The 11,094-nt window shown below is 41.0% G+C and overlaps 1 protein-coding gene across 1 annotated transcript; it reads left to right on the forward strand.

The window, feature by feature from the left end:
- The first annotated feature begins 2,239 nt into the window (after positions 1-2,239).
- LOC147645892 (uncharacterized) lies at positions 2,240-4,459 on the forward strand. The gene has a single exon (XM_086874146.1). It carries the CDS (start codon positions 2,342-2,344, stop codon positions 4,094-4,096), a length of 1,755 nt encoding a protein of 584 aa, XP_086730272.1. The 5' UTR covers positions 2,240-2,341; the 3' UTR covers positions 4,097-4,459.
- Positions 4,460-11,094: the final 6,635 nt, after the last annotated feature.

Consider the following 11,094-nt stretch of genomic DNA (forward strand, 5'->3'; position numbering starts at 1 on the left):
CGTCATGCAGTATTATAAAATCAAGCTGCAATTGACTTTTTGCTCTTAGCACAAGGACATGGTTGTGAGGAGTTTGAAGGCATGTGCTGCTTGAATCTTACTGATCATTCAGCTTCCATCCATGAGCAACTACAACAGCTTCAGGATGGGTTACATGCCCTGAAAGAAGATAGTGACCCCACTGGAAGTTGGTTCGCCAGCTGGGGCATCACTGGATGGTTGAGGTCTCTTGTGCTAGAAGGGGGACGGACTTTACTTATAATGTTAATGGGGATGAGAGTCTAAGTTTTGTGTTATCTTGGCTTCATAAGAGTATAGAATGAGTCACATCCAAAGCCTGGTTTGTGCAAAAAGAGAAAGGGGGAATTGTTGCTATATTTTATATATTAATAAAGGCCTGTCTGCACAAACCAGTCTTTGAAATAATTCGTGATATTAAAGGCTAAAGTCCTTGAAACCCTCCTGCAGAAGAGAGAGTAAAGCAAAACAATATCCTTGTGTACAGGAGAAAAAATGTAAACCTGTGTGTGTTAGCCAATAGTAACTTGCTCTGCCTGCAGGCCCTGTAGAACCCTATAAAAGGTGTGCTAAAGATAGAAATAAACGGGGTTCACGTTTACTTCTATGAAGAGCAGTGAATCACTGGTGGTCCTCCAATAAATTTCTACAAATGAAACATAACAAATGTCATTGGGGTGCAGAGGCATTGGTGAAATTGATGAAACAAAAATTAATCTCGGTACGGATGCTAACAATGGCAAAATCAGTAATGTCAAAATGTGAAATCTGCTTAAAAAACAACTCAGTGACTAGACACAGGCATAGCTAGGGAAGATTAGGATAGGAACAGAATCAGGATGACACTTGGCAAGAAGCCTCTAGTAGAGTGAAATTTGGGTGGGCCCTGGAGTCTTTGCTCGGTCCTATAGCAAACTATCAGAAGAGAGAAATGTTGTACAGACTTACAGGTCAGGTAGATAAATTAGCAAGAGTGACCTGAGAAAGATTTAAAGAATTAAACATACAATTACAATTTACTACTCCTGAAAGAGCATGGAGTGTGTGAGTTTTTTAAAGGGATGGATTGATCATTGCTGTGTCCACACCCCAAATGTGACTGCAGATGTAGAATATGACATCAATCAATTGCAACAAATAGAGCACGAAGCACAGGAAGAGCAAAAGGATTTGTCTACAAGTTGGTTAGGCAAAATCTTCAAAGGGTTAGGGTGGAATGTGAGTTCATGGATTAAATCTATCATTGAGAGTGTGATCATCTTACTAACTGTATTCTTAGCAATTTAGTTAGTTGACAGCATCTTCAAGGGAGAAATACGGAAAAAAATGTCCTGGAACCAGAAAATAATAAAGGCACTGATGTGAGATCCACACCCACCATCTTCTGGTTCTCCAGTTCGTGACAACATCCCGGACAACACTTACATCACTCAAGGATTCGAAGAACATCAAGTATAAACTCAGAAACAAAGGACTGTATCAAGTGGAAACATTTGCACTTCTAGTGAAGTAAAAATGCTTTCAAAGGGGGGAATAATAGTAAAAGGTCTTAAAATCTTAGAAAATTCAGGGACTTAGAAATAAAGTTAGGTTTGGCAAGCCTGGGAAAAGTAGGCTCTGGGAAATGTTAGGCCTTGTCCTTGCTAAAGATCAGGTGAAACTGCACCTGTGTTAGCAGTATATAATAAATGATACAATTGTTAGATATGATTAGATATTATTATTGTTTAAAGAACATGAGGAACAATATTAGGGGTTGTGGAGACTTTTGTGGCAGAATGGTTAGGCGAGAAAGGCCATGACTGTACAAACTTGCTAGAGATAAAACACCACTAGTGCAGAGGCAGTCTCAAGGACGGATTGCCCTTGAGATATGGGGAGGAGAACAAGAATGTGGTAAACAGAACGAGAAAGAAGAACCAGGGACGATCTGGTAACTGCAAGAATGCAGAAGCACATAGCTATGTACCGCAGTAACATAGATAGCAGAATAACCAATGATGAGCTATACTTTTGCAATATGTATGAGCTAATTAAATCATGTATTTAAACACGAGTGTAATGATCAATAAACGAGATTTGCTTGACGACCACCTGGTGTCTGCGTCTCCCTTCTCCGACAAATGGCGACCCCGACGTGGACCCCCTGCTGAGAAGAAAGCGGGGGAGAGAACACGCCACGGTCGGTGAAGTAGTGTTGGGACCCGAGGCACCTGGGTCGGTGCTAAACGACGAAGGGAAAGCACCCTCAAGGACTACATCGGTGGTCTTGAGCCATACGTGCTGCCGGAGCCGGAGAGGTGCAACAGCGCTGACGACAAAAATGGACAGGCAAGCAGCATATGATTTATTTTTGGGGTTATTAGATAAGCTGGGGGTTAGAGACATAAATCCTAGAAAAGACGTACCGGGATTGCTAGCATGGGGTCACGCGAAGGGTTGTTTTTCCAACCCGCACACGGTACATGAATTGAGTGAGTGGCGTAAGTTAGGAGATGTGTTGTGTGAAGCAGTCTTAGAAGAAGATAAAACAGCAAAAAAGTTAGGAAAAATTTGGCGAGTTGTGCATAATACTCTATTGAAACATCAGGCAGAAAAAAGAGCGGCTCAGCAAGCAGTAGAAGCCTATAAAAGGAATGCACGGTATGGAGATCATGAACCTTTAGCGCCAAGTGTCTCTCAAGTAATTATACCTGCTTCTAGCAGTTTGGGCACAGATGATTGTGCTTGGCCCTCGGCGCCCCCTCTCAATGAGTCCACAGAGGACGTTGAAGTGCCTGTCGTAGCCACCTCTGATATTAAGGACCCTTCAGCCCAATCTGTTAAGCCTGGAATGCGTAGTTCACAATCTCCGCCAGAGCCAGATCCTGTCCCTGGGGCAGAGAGTGACCTGTGGGAGGAAATGGCTAGACAGAGGAGAGAAGCATGGAACGCATTGGCTAAGCATGGGCTAGAGAGTGGGGATGAAGTCACCGTGGAGGCGGCGAGGACGTGGGCTCTGCCTGTAGTTTACACCCCGGGGGTAAACCAACAAGGACAAGCTGTTCAGTTAGGGACCTATACACCTCTTGATTGGAAGTTGTTAGCTCAGCTGCGACAGACAGTGAGTCAATTTGGATTTAAGAGTGAACCAGCTAAACAAATGATAGACTACATATTTGATACGCATTTGCTAACTGTCAATGACTGTAGAAGCATTGTGAAACTGATGTTTACTCAACATCAGCAGCTGCTGTTTAACGCACATTGGCAAGCTTTAGTTCAAGAGTCGGTTGGAGTTCAAAGAGGACCCGGTGATCCGTTACAGGGAATTACAGTGGAAGAGATGATGGGATTAGGGAATTATAGAAGAACCGAGGCTCAGATGATTTCCGGACCAGACAAAGTTAGGGAAGCTATGCGTCTGGTTAGAGTTGCTATCAGTCAGGTGAAAGATAGCTCAGGAATTCCCATGTATATGGGAATCAAACAAGGGAGAGAGGAGTCTTTTGGAGACTTTGTTGATAAGGCTGCTACCGCTATAGAACGAGCAGGGGTCCCTGAGTATATGCGAGGGGCTTTGCTTAAACAGTGTGCCTTGCAGAATAGTAACGAGACTACTAAAAGAGTTCTGTCGACCCTGGGGGCTAATTGGACGATTGAGGAAGCCTTAGAAAGAATGGCATTACAACCAACAGGGCAACAAGCATTCCTAGTGAATGCCATTAAAGCATTAGGAGAGGGGTTACAGAAACAGGCAGAAAGTACACAGACACAAGTGTTAGCTGCTCTTGCTCCGCTCCGCGCTCCAGCAGCGGCAACCGCGGTGGCGACCCAGAAGCCCCCTTCCATGAAATGCTACCGCTGTGGAGGAGGAGGGCACATGAGGCGACAATGCCGTGCGACTGGGGTCTGGTGCCAAAATTGTCAAAGCAATACGCACAACTCTTCTGCCTGCCGCCGACGTTCGGGAAACTCACGGCGGAGCACGAATGGCGGCCGCGCCCAGACACAAGTTGCTGCCGCGACGTCAGCGCCACCTCGTGTCTACAACCAGCCACTGCCGGGAGCTTGGGACTTGACTTGGCAGCAGCAATAAAAACAACGCTGATGACAACACACCCTGTTCGAATTCCTACGGGAGTTTACGGCCCAATAAAGATTAGGGGACAAGTATATGGAGGACTTTTATTGGGGCGCTCCTCGATTTCTGTGATGGGCCTATTTGTTTTACCTGGAGTCATAGATGCGGACTATACCGGAGAGATACAAATTATGGCATATACGCTCTACCCTCCAATTACTGTTGAAGCCGGTCAACGCATTGCCCAATTTATACCACTGCCACAAACAACCAAAGGCATTCAAACATTGATGCAAGGCCCTCGGAATAATCAAGGATTTGGATCATCAGGGATAGCCATGCTCACAATGGACTTAAACAGCAGACCAAAAAAGAAAATAACATTGAAATATGCTGAACAATCAGTAGAACTTTGGGGCTTGTTGGACACGGGAGCAGACACCAGCATAGTATCTCCGGAGTATTGGCCTAGCAGTTGGCCATCCAGACAAACCATGGATACAGTGACCGGAGTCGGGGGATACACGCTAGCTAAAAGAACACCCCCTATACAAGTGATCATAGATGGGCAAACATTAGTGGCTGTGTTGTCGGTTGTCCCTTTACCTCCAACAGTACAGTGTTTAATAGGAAGGGACATTTTAGTCCAGCTTGGAGTTGTTCTATCTAATGAGCACCCTTTGGAGTAATTGCCATTGCTTGGACTTTCCCTATTCCACTTACCTGGACAACCGACAAACCAGTGGTGGTTAAGCAATGGCCTCTAAAAAGGGAAAGTTTGTTGCAAGCACATCAACTAGTCAGAGAACAATTTCAACAAGGTCATCTAAAATTGTCTACTAGCCCATGGAATACTCCTATATTTGTGATTAAGAAGAAATCTGGAAAGTATCGTCTTTTGCATGACTTGAGAGCAGTAAATGATCAAATGGAAGCTATGGGAGCATTGCAACCAGGTCTTCCGAATCCAGCTATGCTCCCACAACATTGGGCCCTTCTGATCATCGATTTAAAGGACTGTTTTTTCACTATCGCCCTCCACCCACAAGATACAAAGCGATTTGCCTTTACCTTGCCTGCAATTAACAGAGGGGAACCTGATAAGCGATTTGAATGGACAGTATTGCCTCAGGGCATGCGTAACTCCCCTACCTTGTGTCAACTATATGTCGATGCAGCCCTACAGCCTTTGAGGCAAAAGTGGCCTGAGACCATAATTTATCATTACATGGATGATATTCTTTTTGCTCAAAAGCCCCAATTCACTTCTGATCAATTGAGAGAGATCCAAACTACATTGGCAAAAGCATCTCTTGTGGTTGCTCAAGAAAAAATACAACAGACCGCACCTTGGAAGTACCTGGGATGGACTATTACCAATCAAATTGTGCGTCCACAAAAACTGCAGCTCTCAACAAAAATTGTCACTTTAAATGATGCGCAACGCCTACTTGGTGATCTTCAATGGTTGAAACCCATAGTTGGCATCCCAAACACCTTACTAAACTGCCTTCGCCCACTGTTGAAGGGAACAGATCCCAGTTCGCCTGTCACGATTTCCCCTCAACAGAACAAAGCAATCAAAGATATTCTGCAGTGTATAGAAGTAGGTTTTGTTTCCCGTCGCGATATTGACTTGCCCATTGACCTTACTATATGGAACACCTCAGAACATCTTCTCGGCGCTCTTACACAATTGCAGAAAAAAGCGGGGGAAATGAGGGTCCTGGAATGGCTATCTCCACCACTACAAGCAAAAAGGACAATAAGTACAAAAATTGAACAGATGGCCACCCTGTTATGTAAAGGCCGTACCAGGATAATAGAAATTACTGGAACTGAACCTACAACAATTTACATACCTATAAAAAACGAAGACCTAGACTGGTACCTGCATAATTCGGAGGAGTTACAGACAGCGTTGCTGGGATCAGGAGCATCTGTTTGTACAGGACCTTTAATACCACGACATTTCCTATGGTTAAAAGATTGGGACTGGGTTGCAAAACCATTGCGGTCAGACCAGCCTATACCAGAAGCCGTTACGGTCTTCACAGATGCCGGGAAAAAGTCAAAGAAAGCAGCCATAACCTGGAAGGAAGGGTCCCAATGGAAACATCACCTGATTGAAGCGGCTCCAGAAGACAGTCTGCAAACATTAGAACTTCTTGCCGTTGTGTGGGCATTAAGAAAACTACAAGGGCCTTTAAATGTAGTCACAGATTCTTACTATGTAGCAGGGGTAGGACAAAGAATAGAAGATGCAGCAGTCAAGGAAGTCCAGAACAAAAGACTATATGAATTGTTGTTGCAACTAAAACGGGCTGTGAGGGCTAGAACAGAACCCTTTTGTGTTATTCACATTCGAAGCCACAAGTGGGATGTAGGATTAGGAGAAGGAAATGCAAGGGCAGATAGATTAGTAATGAATGTAGTTGATGACAAAATAACAGAAGCCAAGGAGTCGCATGCTCGATTCCACCAGAATGCAAAAGGACTGGTGCGAGAATATAGAATAGCAATCCAAGAAGCAAAAGCTATAGTAAGAGCTTGTCCAGTTTGCAGTCATCACAATAGTGGTACAGGGTTGGGTTGTGGTGTAAACCCTAGAAGGTTGAAGAGTAATGACATTTAGCAGATGGATATCACGCACATTTCTGAATTTGGCAGAATGAAGTATGTGCATGTCACCATAGATACATATAGCAAATATATCTGGGCCACAGCTCAATCGGGGGAAAAGGCAAATCAGGTGATTAGGCATTTAACCAGCTGTCTCGCAGTAATGGGACTGCCAAGAGAAATAAAGACTGATAATGGACCTGCATATATTAGTCAGAAGGTCAGTCGATTTATGAGATTGTGGGGAATCAAACATGTTACAGGAATTCCTCACTCACCCACGGGGCAAGCCATAGTTGAAAGAGCAAATGGAACCTTGAAACAGTATCTAAGAAAGCAGGAGCAAGTAACAGATCCGCAGGAAAAATTAGCCAGGACTCTTTTTGTTCTAAATCATTTATGTGTTTTTGGGGATGAAAGTGAACCACCAGCAGTTAAGCATGCAGAAAGGGAAGGACAGAAGGAGAGACAGAGTCTAAAAGCTGTCGTTCGATAAAGAGACCCGAAAACAGGACTATGGAACGGTCCTGCGGAAGTCTTGTATTGGGGCAGAGGTTATGTTTGTGTTTCCACCCCCTCAGGAACACTGTGGATTCCAGCTAGATGGGTGAAGCCCTGGATTGATACAGCCAATGGCCAGTAACCTCCTTGAGTCAGCCCCAGTAGGTGAATGGTTAGACTCCTGGGGTATGAGAGGATGGGTGAAAAATGAACTTATGATGTTGGCTGGACCAGTTTTGCTTGTTGTTATAATTTTGCTTTTTGGACCATGTATTTTACAATGCATTCAGAACCGCTTAATTGCATTAACTACGGCCTTGTTAGAAAAACACGCTAACCTCGTAATCCAAAAAGAAAACGGGGGAAGTGTGGAGACTTTTGTGGCAGAATGGTTAGGTGAGAAAGGCCATGACTGTACAAACTTGCTAGAGATAAAACACCACTAGTGCAGAGGCAGTCTCAAGGACGGATTGCCCTTGAGATATGGGGAGGAGAACAAGAATGTGGTAAACAGAACGAGAAAGAAGAACCAGGGACGATCTGGTAACTGCAAGAATGCAGAAGCACATAGCTATGTACCGCAGTAACATAGATAGCAGAATAACCAATGATGAGCTATACTTTTGCAATATGTATGAGCTAATTAAATCATGTATTTAAACACGAGTGTAATGATCAATAAACGAGATTTGCTTGACGACCACCTGGTGTCTGCGTCTCCCTTCTCCGACAAGGGGTCTGAGGGGGATCATGAGAAATCTATGCTTGGGTAACATCAATGTATACAATAGAACGATGTTAGTTTAATAATTAATATGTAAGTTTTATAACGATAGAGTAGAAAAACATGTTCAACTCAAAACCAAGTCGGGTCAGATTAGGGTAATGTGTACCCCTGACACCCAGATCTCTTAATAAAGCACCTGCATATAATCATTCATGATTATGTGTGTTCCGGAACGCTAACAATTTCATCAGATTTTACTGGAATTTTGTGAGAAATATGTGGAATTTTGTGGGATATTTTGTAAAATTTTGTGAGATATTGAGGAGATTTAGGGAATTTTGTGGGAAATTTTCTGGAATTTTGAGAATTTTTCTAGAATTTTGTGGGATTTTGAGGAGACTTGAAGAATTTTTTGGGGATTTTTCTGGAATCTTGTAGGATTGTTCCTTAAATTTTGTGTGATGCTTCTGGAATTTTGTGGGGTTTTATGGAATTTTGAAGGATATTGAGGAGACATGAAGAATTTTCAGGCGTCTTTCTTAGATTTTGTGGGAATTTGTGGAGATTTTGTGGGATGTTTCCAAAATTTGATTCAGTTTGAGAAGATTTAAGGACTTATTTTTTTTTTCCTGAAATTTTCTAGGATTTATATGCAATTTTTTGGGATTTTTATTTAATTTTGTGGGGTTTTTCTGGAATGTTGTGGGATAATGAGAAGACTTGAAGAATTTTGAGGGATATTTCTGGAATTTTGTGGAAAGTGGAGGAGATCTGTGTGGATGTTTCTGGAATTTTGAGGTAATATTTTGGAATGTTGTGGAAATTGGAAGAGTTTTTTTTTGATGTTTCTGGAATTTGGTGACATTTTGAAGAATTTTGTGGCATTTTTGTGGAATTTTTGTAGAATTTTGTGGGATTTTGAGAAGACTTGAAGAATTTTGTGGGATTTTTCTTAGATTGTGTGGAAATTTGTGGAGATTTTGTGGGATATTTCTGGAATTTGGTAGGCTTATGAGAAGATTTAAGAATTTTTTGGAATTTTGCTGCAATTTTGTAGGATTTTTCTGAAATTTTGTGGTATATTGAGGAAACCTGATGAATTTTGAGGGATATTTCTAATATTTTCTGGAAATTTGTGCAGATTTTGTGAGATGTTTCTGAAATTTGGTGAAGGGAGAAAATGTAGGTAATTTTGTGGTATTTTTTTCAAATGTTGTGGAACTTCTCTTAAATTTTGTGGAATTTTCTCAAATTTTGAGGGATTTTTGTAGAATTTTGTGGAAATTGTGGAGATTTTCTGGGATGTTTTTGGAATTCGGTAAAGTTTTGAGAAGATTTAGTGAATTTTGTGGTATTTTTTTCTTTAATGTTGTGGGATTTTTTTTAAATTTTGTGGGATATTGAAGAGATTTTTGTGGAAGTTTCTTGAATTTTGTGAGATTTTTTTTGAATTTTGAAAGATTTTGAAGACTCATGAAAAGTTTTTAAGCATTTTTCTTAGATTGTGTGGAAATTTGTGGAGAATTTTGTGGGATATATCTGGAATTTGGTGAGCCTGTGAGAAGATTTAAGGAATTTCGTGATTTTTTTCTAGAATTTTGTGGGATGTTTCTAGAATTTTTAGGATTTTTTTTTTATTGTTTTGGGGTTTTGTGGATCTTTGTAGGATTTTGAGGAGACTTGAAGGATTTTGAATACATTTTTCTTAGATTTTGTGGAAATTAGTGGAGATTTTGTGGGGTGTTTCTGGAATTTTGTAGGGTTTTCTGAAGTTTTAGGGAATTTTGGGGGATTTTTTTGGAATGTTGTGGTAATTTTCTGGAATTTTGTGTGATTTTAAGCAGCCTTGATGAATTGTGTGGGATTTTTCTTAGATTGTGAGGAAATTTGTGGAGATTTTGTGGGATGTTTCTGGAATTTGGTAGGCTTATGAGAAGATTTTGGGAATTTTGTGGATTTTTTTCAGCAATTTTGTGAGATATTTCTGGAATTTTGTGGGATTTTGAGGAGACTTGAAAAATTTTGAAAGGTTTTTCTTAGATTGCGTGGAAATTTGTGGAGATTTTATGGGATATTTCTAGAATTTGTTTGGCTTATGAGAAGATCCGGGGAATTTTGTGGATTTTTTTCAGGAATTTTGTGAGGTATTTCTGGATTTCGGTGGGATTTCTTTGGAATGTTATGGAATTGTGTGGAATTTTGTGGGATTTTGAGGAGACTTGAAGGATTTTGTGGGATGTATCTAGAATTTTTAGGATTTTTTTTGAATGTTGTGGGGTTTCTGTGGAATTTTGTGGGATATTGAGGTGACGTGAAGAATTTTGAGGTATTTTTCTTAGGTTTGGTGGAAATTTGTAAAGATTATGAGGGATGATTTTGAAATTTGGTAGGGTTTTGAGAAGATTTTGGGAATTTTGTGGATTTTTGTCTGGAATTTTGTGAGGTGTTCCTGGAATTTTTTTGGATTTTGAGGAGACTTGGAGAATTGTGTGTGATTTTTCTTAGATTGCGTGGAAACTTGTGGAGATTTTGTGGGATATTTCTGGAATTTGGTGGGCTTATGAGAAGATTTTGGGAATTTTGTGGGGTTTTTTCAGGAATTTTGTGAGATGTTTCTGGAATTTTGAGGTGTTTCTTTCGGATGTCGTGGAATTGTCTAGAATTTTGTGGGATTTTGAGGAGACTTGAAGGATTTTGTGGGTTGTTTCGTAGATTGCGTGGAAATTAGTGGAGATTTTGTGGGATATTTCTGGAATTTGGTAGGGTTTTGAGAAGATTCGGGAACTTTTGTGGGTGTTTTCTGCCATTTTTTGGGATTTTTCTGGAATTTTGAGGGATGTTTCTAGAATTTTGTGATGTTTTTGTGTAATTTGGGTGATTTTGAGGAGACTTGAAGAATTTTGATGGCCTTTTTCTTAGATTTTGTGGAAATTAGTGGAGATTTTGTGGGGTGTTTCTGGAATTTGGTTGGGTTTTCTGAAGTTTTAGGGAATTTTGTGGCATTTATTGGGAATGTTGTGGTAATTTTCTGGAATTTTGTGGGATTTTGAGGAGACTTGAAGGATTTTGTGGGATTTTTCTTAGATTGTGTGGAAATTAGTGGAGATTTTGTGGGATATTTCTGGAATTTTTGGGTTTATGAGAAGATTTTGGGAATTTTGTG

This window comes from Cyanistes caeruleus, unplaced genomic scaffold (genome assembly GCF_971803275.1).
Source record: "Cyanistes caeruleus unplaced genomic scaffold, bCyaCae1.hap1.1 HAP1_SCAFFOLD_146, whole genome shotgun sequence".
NCBI classification, from domain to species: Eukaryota; Metazoa; Chordata; class Aves; order Passeriformes; family Paridae; genus Cyanistes; species Cyanistes caeruleus.

Bases quoted from the DNA above. Each gene is read 5' to 3' on its own strand.
- LOC147645892 (XM_086874146.1), top strand. From the start codon at position 2,342: ATGGACAGGCAAGCAGCATATGATTTATTTTTGGGGTTATTAGATAAG.